At 39.9% G+C, this 17,107-nt stretch overlaps 1 protein-coding gene across 1 annotated transcript; it reads left to right on the plus strand.

Moving 5' to 3' along the window:
- Nucleotides 1–11,793: 11,793 nt before the first annotated feature.
- LOC100428038 (transcriptional coactivator YAP1-like) lies at nucleotides 11,794–12,642 on the plus strand. Its single transcript, XM_077988406.1, has 2 exons — nucleotides 11,794–11,861; nucleotides 11,982–12,642. The coding sequence occupies exons 1-2, from the start codon at nucleotides 11,794–11,796 to the stop codon at nucleotides 12,640–12,642; spliced, it is 729 nt and encodes a 242-aa protein (XP_077844532.1).
- The last annotated feature ends 4,465 nt before the right edge of the window (nucleotides 12,643–17,107 follow it).

The raw sequence follows: 17,107 nt of genomic DNA on the forward strand, positions 1-17,107 counted from the left end.
AACTGCTGCCATTGTTGGCACCCAGGTAAAACACATGAAGGCACAGTGACTGGCTTACAAACACCTTCTACCACCAGTGCCCACATATACCACAGAGGAGTCCAAGGACTATCACACCTGGCCCATCACCTCAACGAGTGGAGCCTGAGGGTAGGTCCACCACCTGGCAACCCCATCCCAAACCAAGCCTCACTACATACTCCACTAACAGCCACAGCCTGAATCCTGTGGTACTCTGAGGAACTCACAGACAACACTGACACTGATTATAGCCAAAGAAATTATATGAAGACTCTACCACTGTGTTCATCCAGAATCAAAGCCTAAGTGCCTTACCCAATCAACACTATAGATACATTGATATGGTTTGTATAATTGTCCCCTCCAAATTTCATGTTCTAATGTAATCCTCAGTGTTGGAGATGAAGAATGGTGGGTAGTGCTTAGATCATGCAGGTCAGCCAGGTGCAGTGGCTCACACCTGTAATCCTAGCACTTTGGGAGGCTGAGGTGGGCAGATCACTTGAGGTGAGGAGTTTGAGACCAGCCTGGCCAACATGGTGAACCCCGTCTCTACTAAAAATACAAAAAATGATGGGAGTGTGGTGCCAACATGGTCGAATAGGAACAGCTCCAGCCTCCAGCTGCCAGCATGAGTGACACAGAAGACAAGTGATTTCTGCATTTCCAACTGAGGTACCAGGTTCATCTCACTGAGGCATGTCAGACTGTGGGTACAGGGCAGTGGGTGCAGCCCAAAGAGTGAGAGTTGAAGCAGGGCGAGGCATTGCCTCACCCGGGAAGTGCAATGGGGAAGGGAATTCCTGTTCCTAGCCAAGGGAAACTGTGACACACAACACCTGGAAAATCGGGTCACTCCCACCCTAATACTCCACTTTACCAAGGGTCTTAGGAAATGGCACACCAGGAGATTATATCCCACACCTGGCTCAGAGGGTCCCACACCCATGTAGCCTCCTTCATTGCTAGCACAGCAGTCTGAGATCTAACTGCAAGAAGGCAGCAATGTTGGGGGAGGGGCGCCCACCATAGCTGAGGCTTAAGTAGGTAAACAAAAGGCCAGGAAGCTCGAAGTGGGTGGAGCCCACCACAGCTCAAGGAAGCCTGCCTGCCTCTGAAGACTCCACCTCTGGGGACAGGGCATAGCCAAACAAAAGGCAGCAGAACTCTCTGCAGATGTAAATGTCCCTGTCTGACAGCTTTGAAGAGAGTAGTGGTTCTCTCAGCATGGAGTTTGAGATCTGAGAATGGACAGACTGCCTGCTCAAGTGGGTCCCTGACCCCCGAGTAGCCTAACTGGGAGACATCTCCCATTAGGGGCAGACTGACACTTCACACCTCATACAGCCAGTACACCTCTGAGACGAAGCTTCCAGAGGAATGATCAGTCAGCAACATTTGCTGTTCAGCAATATTCCCTCTTCTAAAGCCTCCGCTGCTGATACCCAGGCAAACAGGGTCTGGAGTGGACCTCCAGCAAAATCCAACAGACCTGCAGCTGAGGGTCCTGACTGTTAGAAGGAAAACTAACAAACACAAAGGACATCCACACCAAAACCCCATCTGTATGTCAACATCATCGAATGCCAAAAGTAGATAAAACCACAAAGATGGGAAAAAACAGAGCAGAAAAGCTGAAAATTCTAAAAATCAGAGGGCATTTCCCCTTCCAAAGGAACGCAACTCCTTGCCAGCAATAGAGCAAAGCTGGACGGAGAATGACTTTGACAAGCTGAGAGAAGAAGGCTTCAGGTGATCAAACTTCTCCAAGCTAAAGGAGGAAGTACGAACCCAGCGCAAAAAACTAAAAACCTTGAAAAAAGATTAGAGGAATGGCTAACTAGAATAACCAATGTAGAGAAGTCCTTAAACAACCTGATAGAGATGAAAACCATGACATGAAAACTACGTGACCAATGCACAAGCTTCAGTAACTGACTCAATCAAATGGAAGAAAGAGTATCAGTGATTGAAGATCAAATGAATGAAATGGAGCAAGAAGAGAAGCGTAGAGAAAAAAGAGTAAAAAGAAATGAACAAAGCCTCCAAGAAATATGGGACTATGTGAAAAGACCAAATCTACATCTGATTAGTGTACCTGAAAGTGATGGGGAGAAGTGAACCAAGTTGGCAAACACTCTGCAGGATATTATACAGGAGAACTTCCCCAACCTAGCAAGGCAGGCCAACATTCAAATTCAGGAAATACAGAGAACTCCACAAAGATACACCTGGAGAAGAGCAACTCCAAGACATATAATTGTCAGATTCACCAAAGATGAAATGAAGGATAAAATGTTAAGGGCAGCCAGAGAGAAAGGTTGGGTTACCCACAAAGGGAAGCCCATCAGACTAACAATGGATCTCTCTGCAGAAACTCTCCAAGCCAGAAGAGAGCGGGGGCCAATATCCAACATTCTTAAAGAAAAGAATTTTCAACCCAGAATTTCATATCCAGCCAAACTAAGTTTCATAAGTGAAGGAGAAATAAAATCCTTTACAGACAAGCAAATGCTTAGAGATTTTGTCACCACCAGGCCTGCCCTGCAAGAACTCCTGAAGGAAGCACTAAACATGGAAAGTAACAACCGGTACCAGCCACTGAAAAAACATGCCAAAATCTAAAGACCTTTGATGCTAGGAAGAAACTGCATCAACTAATGAGCAAAATAACCAGCTAATATCATAATGACAGGATCAAGTTCGCACATAACAATATTAACCTTAAATGTAAATGGGCTAAATGCTCCAATTAAAAGACACAGACTGGCAAATTGGATAGAGTCAAGACCCATCAGTGTGCAGACCCATCTCACATGCAGAGACACACATAGGCTCAAAATAAAGGGATGGAGGAAGATCTACCAAGCAAATGGAAAACAAAAAAAGGCAGGGGGTGCAATCCTAGTCTCTGATAAAACAGACTTTATTTTATTTTTATTTTTATTTTTTTGAGATGGAGTCTTGCTCTGTCCCCCAGGCTGGAGTGCAGTGACACGATCTCGGCTCACTGCAAGCTCCGCCTCCTGGGTTCACGCCATTCTCCTGCCTCAGCCTCCTGAGTAGCTGGGACTACAGGCGTCTGCCACCGCGCCCGGCTAATTTTTTGTATTTTTAGTAGAGATGAGGTTTCACTGTGGTCTCAATCTCCTGACCTTGTGATCCGCCCGCCTCGGCCTCCCGAAGTGTTGGGATTACAGGCGTGAGCCACCGCGCCCGGCCAATAAAACAGACTTTAAACCACCAAAGATCAAAAGAGACAAAGAAGGCCATTACATAATGGTAAAGGGATCAATTCAACAAGAAGAGCTAACTATCCTAAATATATATGCACCCACTACAGGAGCACCCAGATTCATAAAGCAAGTCCTTAGAGACTTACAAAGAGACTTAGATTCCCACACAATAATAATGGGAGACTTCAACACCCCACTGTCAACAGACAGATCAATGAGACAGAAAGTTAACAAGGATATCCAGGAATTGAACTCAATTCTGCACCAAGAGGACCTAATAGACATCTACTGAACTCTCCACCCGAAATCAATAGAATATACATTCTTCTCAGCACCACTTCACACTTATTCCAAAATTTACCACATAGTTGGAAGTAAAGCACTCCTCAGCAAATGTAAAAAAACAGAAATTATAACAAACTGTCTCTCACCACAGTGCAATCAAACTAGAACTCAGGATTAAGAAACTCAATCAAAACCGCTCAACTACATGGAAACTGAACAACCTGCTCCTGAATGACTACTGGGTATATAGCAAAATGAAGGCAGAAATAAAGATGTTTTTTGAAACCAATGAGAACAAAGACACAACATACCAGAATCTCTGGTACACATTTAAAGCAGTGTATAGAGGGAAATTTATAGCACTAAATGCCCGCAAGAGAAAGCTGGAAAGATCTAAATTGACACCTTAACATCATAATTAAAAGAACTAGAGAAGCAAGAGCAAACACATTCAAAAGCTAGCAGAAGGCAAGAAACAACCAAGATCAGAGCAGAACCGAAGGAGATAGAGACACAAAACAATCTTCAAAAAATCAATGAATCCAGCAGTTGGTTTTTTGAAAATATCAACAAAATTGATAGACCCCTGGCAAGACTAACAAAGAAGAAAAGAGAGAAGAATCAGATAGATGCAATAAAAATGATAAAGGGGATATCACCACTGACCCCACAGAAATACAAACTACCATCAGAGAATACTATAAACACCTCTATGCAAATAAACTAGAAAATCTAGAAGAAATGGATAAATTCCTGGACACATACACCCTCCCAAGACTAAACCAGAAAGAAGTTGAATCCCTGAAAAGACCAATAGCAGGCTCTGAAATTGAGGCAATAATTAATAGTCTACCAACCAAAAAAAGTCCAGGAGCAGACAGATTCACAGCCGAATTCTACTAGAGGTACAAGGAGGAGCTGGTACCATTCCTTCTGAAATTATTCCAATCAATAGAAAAAGAGGGAATCCTCCCTAACTCATTTTATGAGGCCAACATCATCCTGATACCAAAGCCTGGCAGAGACAACAACAACAAAAAAGAGAATTTTAGACCAATATCCCTGATGAACATCGATGGAAGCATCCTCAATAAAATACTGGCAAACCAAATCCAGCAGCACATCAAAAAGCTTATCCACCATGATCAAGTGGGCTTCATCCCTGGGATGCAAGGCTGGTTCAACATATGCAAATCAATAAACATAATCCAGCATATAAACAGAACCAAATCAAAAACCACATGATTATCTCAATAGATGCAGAAAGGGCCTTTGACAAAATTCAACAGCCCTTCATGCTAAAAACTCTCAATAAATTCGGTATTGATGGAACGAATCTCAAAATAATAAGAGCTATTTATGACAAACTCACAGCCAATATCATACGGAATGGGCAAAAACTGGAAGCATTCCCCTTGAAAACTGGCACAAGACAGAGATGCCCTCTCTCATCACTCCTATTCAACACAGTGTTGGAAGTTCTGGACAGGGCAATCAGGTAAAGGAAATAAATAAAGGGTATTCGATTAGGAAAAGAGGAAGTCAAATGATCCCTGCTTGCAGATGACATGGTTGTATATTTAGAAAACCCCATTGTCTTGGTCCAAAATTTCCTTAAGCTGATAAGCAACTTCAGCAAAGTCTCAGGACACAAAATCAATGTGCAAAAATCACAAGCATTCTTATACACCAATAACAGACAAACAAAGAGCAAAATCATGAGTGAACCCCCATTCACAATTGCTTCAAAGAGAATAAAATACCTATGAATCCAACTTACAAGGGATGTGAAGGACTTCTTCGAGGATAACTACAAACCACTGCTCAATGAAATAAAAGAGGACACAAAGAAATGGAAGAACGTTCCATGCTCATGGATAGGAAGAATCAATGTCATGAATATGGCCATACTGCCCAAGGTAATTCATAAATTCAATGGCATCCCCATTAAGCTACCAATGACTTTCTTCACAGAATTGGGAAAAAAATACTTTAAAGTTCATAAGGAACCGTAAAAGAGCCCGCATTGCCAAGACAATCCTAAGCCAAAAGAACAAAGCTGGAGGCATCATGCTACCTGACTTCAAACTATGCTACAAGGCTACAGTAACCAAAACAGCATGGTACTGGTACCAAAACAGAGATATAGACCAATGGAACAGAACAGAGCCCACAGAAATACCACACATCTACAACCATTTGATCTTTGACAAACCTGACAAAAACAAGACGTGGGGAAAGGATTCCCTATTTCGTAAATGGTGCTGGGAAAACTGGCTAGCCATAAGTAGAAAGCTGAAACTGGATCCCTTCCTTACACTTTATACAAAAATTAATTCAAGATGGATTAGAGACTTAAATGTTAGACCTAAAACCATAAAAACCCTAGAAGAAAACCTAGGCAATACCATTTAGGACATAGGCATGGGTAAGGACTTCATATATAAAACACCAAAAGCAATGGCAACAAAAGCCAAAATTGACAAATGGGATCTAATTAAATGAAAGAGCTTCTGCACAGCAGAAGAAACTACCATCAGAGTGAACAGGCAACCTACAGAATGGGAGAAAATTTTTGCAATCTACTCATCTGACAAAGGGCTAATATCCAGAACCTACAAAGAACCCAAACAAATTTACAAGAAAAAAACAAACAACTCCAACAAAAAGTGGGCAAAGTATATGAACAGACACTTCTCAAAAGAAGACATTTATGCAGCCAACAGACACATGAACAAATGCTAATCATCACTAGCCGTCAGAGAAATGCAAATCAAAACCACAATGAGATACCATCTCACACCAGTTAGAATGGTGATCATTAAAAAGTCGGGAAACAACAGGTGCTGAAGAAGATGTGGAGAAATAGGAACACTTTTAACACTGTTGGTGGGACTGTAAACTAGTTCAACCATTGTGGAAGACAGTGTTTTGATTCCTCAAGGATCTAGAACTAGAAATACCATTTGACCCACGCATCCCATTACTGGGTATGTACCCAAAAAATTATAAATCATGCTGCTATAAAGGCACATGCACACGTATGTTTATTGCGGCACTATTCACAATAGCAAAGACTTGGAACCAACCCAAATGTCCATCAATGATAGACTGGATTAAGAAAATGTGGCCCATATACACCATGGAATACTGTGCAGCCATAAAAAAAAGGATGAGTTCATGTCCTTTGTTGCGACATGGATCCAGCTGGAAACTGTCATTCTCAGCAAACTATTGCAAGAACACAAAACCAAGCAGCGCATGTTCTCACTCATAGGTGGGAATTGAACAATGTGAACACTTGGACACAGGGTGGGGAACATCACACACCGGGGCCTGTTGTGAGGTTGGGGGAGGCGAGAGGGATAGCATTAGGAGATATACCTAATGTAATTGACGAGTTAATGGGTGCAGCACACCAACATGGCACATGTATACATATGTAACAAACCTGCACGTTGTGCACATGTACCCTAGAACATAAAGTATAATAATAAAAAAAAACCTAAAAAAAAAAAAAACTAAATTTAGCCAGATGTTGTGGCAGGCACCTGTAGTCCCCACTACTTGGGAGGCTGAGGCAGGAGAATCACTTGAACCCAGGAGGCAGAAGTTGCAGTGATAATGCCACTGCACTCTAGCCTGAGTAACACCTGGGTGACAGAGTGAGACTCCATCTCAAAAAACAAATAAAATAAATACAAAACGAAAAGAATAGATCACGGGAGTGGAACCCTCATGAGTGGTTTTGCGAATAGTTGTGGTGATGAGTGAATTCTTGCTTTGAGTTTAGGCTCTGATTGTATAAAAGTGTGTGGCACCTGCCCCTCTCCCTTGCTCCCTCTCTTGCTATGTGATATGCCTACTGCTTCTTCACCTTCTTCTATGATTGTAAGTTCCCCGAGGCCATCACCAGAAGTAAGATGCCATTGCCATACTTCCTGTACAGCCTGCAGAACCATGAGCCAAATAAGCTACTTTTCTTTATAAATCACACAGTCTTAGGTATTCCTTTATAGCAACAGAAGAAAAAATGTAATATAGAAAATTGATATTGAGGAGTGGGGCATTGCTATAAAACTACCTGAAGATGTGGAAGCACCTATGGAACTGTGTAACAGGCAGAAGTTGCAAGAGTGTGGAAAGCTGAAAAGGAGAAAGATGAGGTAAAGTTTGCCCTGCTCAACCTTGGGACGCTGTTCCCCACATCTTAACTGCTCCAGCTCCAGCTGCAGCTCAGAGGACTCCAGATAGATCTTGGGCATCTGCTCCAGTGGGTCCAAGCTGTAGATCTTTGCAGCTTCCTTGTGACATTAAGTCTGTGGTCACACAGAATGCAACAGTGAGGGGGGCTTGGTAGCTTCTGACTGGATTTCAGAGGATACATCAGAAAGCCTGGGTGCCTAGGCAGAAACCTGCCACAGGGGAAGAACCCCCACAGAGTGACTCCACTAGGGCAATGCTATTGGGAAACATAGGCTTGCAGTCCCTACACAGGGTCCTCACTGGGTTACTGGCTAGTGGAGCTGGGGGAAGGGTATTGCTGCCCTCCATATCCCAGAATGCTAATCTGACTGCAGCTTGCACCTTCTGCCTAGAAAAGCTGCAAGCATTTAACTCCAACCCATGAGAGCAGCCACATGGACTACGTTCTGCAAAGCCATATGAGTGGGGCTGCCCAAGGCCTTGAAAGTCCATCCCTCTCACCAGGATGTGGGATATGGGGTCAAGGATTATGTTAAAGCTTTAAGAGATTTAATGTCTGCCCTGCTGGATTTCAGACTTATGTGGGGCCTATTGTCCCTTTCATTTGGCTGATTTCTCCCTTTTGGAATGTGAATGTTTACTCAATGCCTGTACCACCATTGTATCTTGGAAGTAACTAACTTGTGTATTTGTGTGTGTGTGTGTTTCTTATCTCACAGGCTCATTGGAAGTAACTCATCTCCAGACGAAACTTTGGGCTTGAGAACTGAGACTTTTGAATTAATGCTGGAACAAGTTAAGACTTTGAGGTACCATTGAGAAAGGATTATTGTATTTTGCAATATGAGAAAAATATGAGATTTGGGGTCCAGGAGTGCAATGATATGTTTTGGATGTCTGTTCCCTCTAAATGTGTTGAAATGTAATCTCCACTGTTGGAGGTGAGACCTGATGGGAGGTGTTTGAATCATGCAGGCAGATCCATCATCTTCTTGGTGATGAGTAAGTTATTTCTCTGAGTTTATACAACATCTTGTTGTTTAAAAGTGTGTGGAATCTTTCCCCTCTATCTCTTGCTCCCCCTTTCACTATATGATATGCCTACTCTTTCACATTCCACCATGATTGTAAGCTTCCTGAGATCCCCCAGAAGCAGATGCCAGCTGTATGTTTCTTGTACAGTGTATTAGTTCACTACTGCCCAGTGTGAAAATTGAAAATTGTTCTAGTTAGTTTTCATGCTGTATTAGTATTAGTTAGTTTTCATGCTGCTGATAAAGTATTAGTTAGTTTTCATGCTGCTGATAAAGACATACCTGAAACTGGGAACAAAAAGGTTTAATTGGACTTACAGTTCTATATAGCTGAGAAGGCCTGAGAATCATGGTGGGAGGTGAAAGGCACTTCTTATACCGCGGCAGCAAGAGGAAAATGAGGAAGAAGCAAAAGTGGAAACCCCTGATAAACCCATCAGATCTCGTGAGACTCATTCACTATCACAAGAACAGTCCAGGAAAGACCCATCCCTATAATTCAATCATCTCCCATCGGGTTCCTCCCATGAAACGTGGGAATTGTGGGAGTTACAATTCAAGATCAGATTTGGGTGTGGCACAGACAAATCATATCATACAGCCTGCAGAACTGTGAGCCAAAATAAGCCATGTTTTTCTTTATAAATTACTCAGTCTCAGATATTCCTTGACAGAGATGGAAACATACTAACACATACATCTATAGGAAAACATCCTTTTCTGACAAAGGAAATCAATGTAATTGGAAGGAATGACTGTTACATGCAGATAAAAATGTAAGGATACAAGAAACATTAAAATATTGTTTTAAACGACACCTCTAAAGAAACACAACAATTCTCCATCAAAGAATTTCAACAAAAAAGAAGTGTACAAAATTGCTGAAGAATAATTCAAAATAATATTAATGAAGCTCAGTGATATACAAGAGAACACAAATAAATAATGCAAACAAGAAATATTTATGATTAAAATGAGAAATTCAATAAAGAGATAGATATCTTTTAAAAAGAATCAAACAGAAACCCTGGAACTGAAAACAATCAATAAATGAAATTAAAAATACAATGGAGACCTTCAACAATAGACCAGATTAAGCAAAATATAGTAATTTTAGACTTGAATACAGGTCTTTTGAAATAACCCAGACAAATAAAAAGAGTAAAAGAATAAAAAAGAATGAAAAAAGCTTATTTTAGAGATGGAACACAATAAAGCAAAGAAGTATTCCAAATTTGGGTGTTCCAGAAGGAGAATAGATGGGCAAGGGCATAGAAAGCCTATTTAATAAAATAATACCTGAACACTTACCAAGTATTGCAAGAGATATAGATATCCAGATACAAGAAGCTCAAAGACCCCCAAATACATTCAACACAAATATTTCTTCAAGACACACTGTAGTCAAACTGTCAAAGACACTGATATTTCTAAAACACCAAAATAAGTGTCAAGTCACATATAAGGAAATCCCCATCAAACCGACATTGGGTTTGTTGCAGAAATCTTACAGGTCAAGAGAGAATAGGACCATATATTCAAAGTGTTGAAAGAAAAACTAACATCCAAGAAGACTATATCTAGCAAAGCTATCCTTCAAAACACAACAGCAAAATAAATTATTCCCCAGGCAAGCAAAAACTGAGGGCATTAATTACCACTACACTGGTCCTATTTAAAAAACGGTTAAGGAATTTCTACATCTGGAAGTGAACAGGTGATATAGGCCATCACGAAAACACACAAAAGTATAAAACTCATTGGTAGAGCAGACACATAAATGAGAACAAGAAAGGAGTCAAACAATAGCACTATGGGAAACCACTAAACAGCAATAATAAATAATAAGAAAGGAAGAAAGGATCAAAGGATATACAAGGAAACCCATAAAACAATCAACAAAGAACAGAAATAATTCCTCAACTATCAATAATAACCTTGAATGTAAACACATTAAATTCCCAACTTAAAAATATAGACTGGCTACATGGATGTAAAAACATGACCCAACTATATGATTCCTATAAGAAACTCATCTCACCTGTAGAGACACATGTAGACTGAAAGTAAAGAGGAAAAACAATATTCCATGCAAACAGAAACCAAAAGTGAGCAGGAGTATCTGTACTTACATCATATAAAATGGACTTCAAGTCAAAAACAGTAAAAGAAGACAAAGAAGGCTATTATATAATCATAAAGGGATCAGTTCAGCAAGAGGACATAACAATCATAAATACGTATACACTCAACATTAAAGCACACAGGTATATAAAGCAAATATTATTATCTCTAAAGGAAGAGATAGACTCTAATACAATAAAGATTGGGGACTTCAACAACTCATGCTCGGCAACAGAAGATCATTTAGAGAGAAAATCAACAAAGAAACACTGAAATTAAAGTGCACTTTAGACCAAATGGAACTAACAAATAATTACAGAACACTTTATTCAAAAGCTGAAGAATAAACACTCAGAATAGAAAACATTCTCCATAATAGATCGTATGTTAGGTCATAAAACAAGTTTTAAGAAATTAAAATAAAATTGCATCAAGTGTCTTATCAGACAAAAATGGAACAAAACCAGAAATCAATATCAAAAGAAACTTTAGAAACTGTACAAGCTCAATGTGCATGCCTGCCAGTACTCTGCACATTCACTTCTGCCAGGGCCAGGCCAGGACAGGAAGAGGAAGGCTTCTGGCATTTGCGTATGGGCCAGTATTGATGCAAGCACTGCAGGAGCCCTGACTCCACAGCATGTTTGAGCTCATTCCTCTCCAGCTTCTCTGCAGTTGAGAGCTGTTTGTTCATGGACACTGAACCCCACCAGAGTAGTCTGTGGCCCAGCAGCCACACCCACAGCTCAGTATCTTGGAAGTCTTTCGAGATACCTGATGATGTACCTCTGCCAGCAGACTGGGAGATAGCAAAGACATCTTCTGGTCAGAGATACTTCTTAAATCACATTGATCAGACAAGAAAGTGGCAGGACCCCAGGAAGGCCATGTTCTTTCAGATGAATGTTACAGCCCTCACCAGTCCTTCAGTGCAGCAGAATATGATAAACTCAGCCTGAGATCCTCTTCCTGATGGATGGGAACAAGCCATGACTCAGGATGGGGAAATTTACTACATAAACTATAAGAACAAGACCACCTCTTGGCTAGACCCAAGGCTTGACCCTCGTTTTGGTAAAGCCATTAACGAGAGAATCAGTCAGAGTGCTCCAGTGAAACAGCCACCACCCCTGGCTCCCCACAGCCCACAAGGAGGCGTCATGGATATTGGCAACCTCAACCAGCAGCAACAGATTCCACTGCAGCAATTGCAGATGGAGAAAGAGAAAGTGCAACTGAAACAGCAAGAACTACCTTGGCAGGAGTTAGTGTTCTGTAGCCAGTTACCAACACTGGAGCAGAATGGTGGGACTCAAAATCCAGTAACTTCCCCTGAGATGTCTCAGGAATTGAGAACAATGATGACCAATAGCTCAGATGCCTTTCTTAACAGTGGCACCTATCACTGTCAAAACAAGAGTACAGACAGTGGACTAAGCATGAGCAGTTACAGTGTCCCTGACATCCCCAATGACTTCCTGAACAGCATTGATGAGATGGATACAGGTGATACTATCAAACAGAGAACTCTGCCCTCACAACAGAACCATTTCCCAAACTACCTCGAAGCCATTAGTGGTACAAATGAGGACCTTGGAACACTGGAAGGAGATGGAATGAACATAGGAGAGGAGTTGATGCCAAGTCTGCAGGAAGCTTTGTGTTCTGACATCCTTAATGACATGGAATCTGTTTTGGCTCCTACAAAGCTAGATAAAGAAAGCTTTCTTAAATAGTGATAGAGACCTAAGATAGGCTGAATTCTAAATCTGTGAAGGATCTAAAGAAATAAGACATATATGCCTGAAATTTCCAAGTAAGCCAGTTGCAGTTTTCTGTTAATACAGAAAAAGTCGAACAAATGTCCAGCAAGACTCTTTCATCCACTATTTTGCTCTTCTTTGTCTATTGCTGCTGTTAATATATTGTTGACCTCTTTCACAGCTGGCCCTAAGGGAATCAAAAATAAAAAAAAAATGGTTTCTTTTGCTATTATAACTACTATTCATTCTGGGGACTTGGGAAGCAAGCCTGTTTGGATGATGGATGCCATTCCTTTTGCTTAGTTAAATGTTCACTGATTGACTGGGCATGGTGGCTCATGTCTGTAATCCCAGCACTTTGGGAGGCCAAGGTGGGCAGATCACCTGAGGTCAAGAGTTCAAGACCCACTTGGCCAACATGGTGAAACCATGTCTCTACTAAAATACAAAAATTAGCTGGGCTTGGTGGTGGGCGCCTGTAATCTCAGCTACTGGGGAGGCTGAGGCAGGAGAATTGGTTGAACCCAGGAGGTAGAGGTTGCAGTGAGCTGAAATCACACCCACTGCACTCCAGCCTGGGTGGCAGAGCCAGACTCTGTCTCAAAATAAATAAATAAATAAATAAAATAAAAAGTTTACCTATCATTTTAAGTAAATACTCTGACTTAGAAATCAAATGCTTCATGTCACAGTTTGTTCAATAATTGTTTCTTCAGCTGCCTTTGGTCAGTGTAAAAACATGACTTACTGGTCTGACAAGCCAAAAATGTTAATTCCGATATTAAGTACTTAATGCTGATTTGAAGAGATAACTGGAACCAAGGCTGAAGACTGTTTTTCTTTCAGTGTTTTCTTTTCCTTCTAGGGTTATCATTGGTCACATAGTGACCTAAAATAAAAGGAGGGACCACTTTTAATTTCAGGAGCTTATAAAGTGTGAGACAATTTCCATAGAAAAATATTAATTATTGCCACATAGTCTAGTATAGGTTTTGGTGAATAATTTTGTGGGTGTGAGTTTTGTTTTGTTTCATTGTTTTTTGTTTTTTTTTTTTTCTTTTGCTTGGTTGGTTAGTTTTGTTGAAAGCTAGGCAAATGATCATTTAGCAAATCTGTTCATAGTTGTAGCTCGAGACGGTTATTGTAGTTGTTTTGGCAAAATCTTCATTTCCTGTTTTTTAACCATATTATTTAAATCTTGATTATATGCTCTCTCTTTTACACACACACACACACACACACACACAATGTTTATAATAGTGTGATAGTGGAATGTATCTTTTTTTTTTTTTTTAGGTTTCCCTACTTTCCAACTAATTTTTAAAATGGTAGCTTTGTGTGCAAAGCTGGTAGTTTATATTTCACTCACAGTTTAATTTGGTTGGGACAGTCTGCAGATGTTAGAAATATTTTCGTGTTCTAGAAAGGGCTGTTGCTATGGATAGTGCCTAGGGAAGTACTCTATGCCCTCTGGGCGTACAATACATTATATCTGATACATTGGAAAGGTACAAACAAGAAATGGCTTTATTTTCCCTCCTTGGACTATATTGGACTAATTTTTAAGTCTTGGTGGAAAATCACTGAGTAGGTTCATAATATGCCTGACAGATTTGTAGTTGTTTACCTTCATTTAGTTTTGGAAGTTTACCTTCCAAAGTTCACCTTCACCTTGGTTTTGGAAATAAATTCTAGTTTGTAGTTCTCATTTGTAATGAACACATTAAAGACCAGATTGAAATATTGCCTTCAAGATTGTTCTTACTTGTAAGACTTGCTCCTACTTCTGTATGCTTAAAATTGACTCTGGATAGAATACTATAAGGTCATGATTTAGCTGGAAAAGTGATCAGATTAATAAATGTATATTGGTAGTTATATTAAGCAAAGAAATAGAGATAATCATGATGATATCTTTATTTTTACAGGATGATATGTAATTAAAGTACATGTCTACAGGAGTAATAATGATTTCCAAAGAGTATTTTTAAAGGAAAAGAAATGAGCATGAATTAACTCTGCAATATAAGCTATGAAGTAATAGTTGGTTGTAAATTAAAGTGGCACCAGCTAGCACCTCTATGATTCAAGGGTCTTTCAATGTTTCTAAAATAAGCCCTTATTTTTAAGGGGTTCTAACATACAAAATCTCTTTTCCTGGAAAAAATTGCTATGAAAAGCCTCAGATTGGAAAGATAGATTTTTTTCCCCCAATTACAAAAATCTAAGTATTTTGGCCCTTCAATTTGGAGGAGTGCAAAAATTGGAAGTAAGAAGTTTTAAGTACTTACAGTGCTCAAAAAATGTGCAATCACTGTGTTGTATATAATAATTCATAGCTCAATCACTCGTAATAATTGACTCTAAGACTTTTATTGAGAAAACAGCAGAAAGATTAAACCTTGATTTCAGTTTGAGGGAAAATGGCCACTGTACAGATGGAGTTTTAAAGTAGTAATGAAATTCTACCTAAAATGCAATATTGAGTATTTTAATTATACAGCATATTGGTGGGTTTTTTTAATGTGCAGAGGATCAAAGCTACTTGGAAGGAGTGCCTATAATTTGCCAGTAAGCCACAAATTAAGATTGTACCTTATATATCAGAAGAGTAGTTAGCTTAGGGGGAAGGTGAGAAGGTGTGGGGGGATATTAAGATTTAGTAGGATCTTGATAGAGAAATTTATAAACTTTTTTATCTTTTTTTTTTTTTTTTTTTTTTTTTTGAGATGGCGTCTTGCTCTGTCGCCCAGGCTGGAGTGCAGTGGCCGGATCTCAGCTCGCTGCAAGCTCCTCCTCTCGGGTTCACGCCATTCTCCTGCCTCAGCCTCCCGAGTAGCTGGGACTACAGGCACCCGCCACCTCGCCTGGCTAGTTTTTTGTATTTTTTAGTAGAGACGGGTTTCACCGTGTTAGCCAGGATGGTCTCGATCTCCTGACCTTGTGATCCGCCCGTCTCGGCCTCCCAAAGTGCTGGGATTACAGGCTTGAGCCACCGCGCCCGGCCAAGAGTCCTTTCTTTTGAATGTCAGTCATAGCCTTGATGTGGTCTCTTGTTTTGTGTCCTAGTTCTTAATGTAAAAGTGCTTAACTGCTCCTTGGTTGTATTGGGTAGCATTAGGGTAAGATTTTACATGGGTATTATTAACTGAAAAGAATACAAATGTAAAAAGCTGGTAAATTTAAAGATTATGAAATTTGTTTATTGTAAAAGCAATTCAAGAATATTCATTTGCCCAGTTATACCTCAATGTTGTAGCAGTGCTGCGATACCTGACACAGTGCTTTAGTCTATAATGATCAGTAATGTTGAGCTTTTATTCATGTTTATTGGCTGCATGTATGTTTTCTTTTGAGAAGTATCTGTTCATGTCATTTTCCCACTTTCTAATGGGGTTGTTAGTTTTTTTCTTGTAAATTTTTTAAGTTCCTTGTAGACTCTGGATATTAGACCTTTGTCATATGGATAGATTGCAAAAGTGTTCTCCCGTTTTGCAGGTAGTCCGTTCATCTGATGATAGCTTATTTTGCTGTGCAGAAGCTCTTTAGTTTCATTAGATCCCATTCTTCAATTTTTACTTTTGTTGCAATTGCTTTTAGCATTTTCATCATGAAACATTTGCCTGTGCTGATGTCCTGAATGGTATTGCCTAAATTTTCTTCTAGGGTTTTTATAGTTTCAGGTTTTGCATGTAAGTCTTTAATCAATCTTGAGTTAATTTTAGTATAAGGTTTAAGGAGGGGTTCAGTTTTTAATTTTCTGCATATAGCTAGCAAGTTTCCCCAGAGCCACTTATTAAATAGGGAGTCCTTTCCCCATATCTTGTTTTTGTCAGGTTTGTCAAAGATCACTTGGTTGTATGTGTTTGGCCTTATTTCTGAGTTCTCTATTGTGTTCCATTAGTCTATGTGTCTGTTTTTGTACTAGTACCATGGTGTTTCAGTTACTGTAGCCTTGTAGTATAGTTTGAAGTTGGGTAGCATAATGCTTCCAGCTTTGTTCTTTTTGCTTAGGATTGTCTTGGCTATACAGGCTCTTTTTTGGTTCCATATGAATTTTAAAATATTTTTTTTTCTAATTCTGTGAAAAATGTTAATGGGACTTTAGTGGAAGTAGCATTGAATCTATGAATTACTTTGGGCAGTATGGCCATTTTTATGATATTGATTCCTTCTATCCAAGAGCGTGGAATGTTTTCCCATTTGTTTGTGTTCTCTCTGATTTCCTTGTGCAGTGGTTTATAGTTGTCCTTTAAGAGGTCTTTCACTTCCCTTGTTAGCTGTATTCCTAGGTATTTTATTCTCTTTGTAGCAATTGTGAATGAGAAATCATTCATGGTTTGGCTTTCTGCTTGCCTGTTGTTTGCGTACAGAGATGCTAGCAATTTTTGGACATTGATTTTGTACCCTGAGACATTACTGAAGTTGCTTATCAGGT

Source organism: Macaca mulatta, chromosome X (assembly GCF_049350105.2).
Source record: "Macaca mulatta isolate MMU2019108-1 chromosome X, T2T-MMU8v2.0, whole genome shotgun sequence".
NCBI lineage: Eukaryota > Metazoa > Chordata > Mammalia > Primates > Cercopithecidae > Macaca > Macaca mulatta.

Bases quoted from the DNA above. Each gene is read 5' to 3' on its own strand.
- LOC100428038 (XM_077988406.1), top strand. From the start codon at position 11,794: ATGTTCTTTCAGATGAATGTTACAGCCCTCACCAGTCCTTCAGTGCAG. The intron at 11,862-11,981 runs CTGAGATCCTCT...CCCTCGTTTTGG, and splicing joins CAGAATATGATAAACTCAGC to TAAAGCCATTAACGAGAGAA.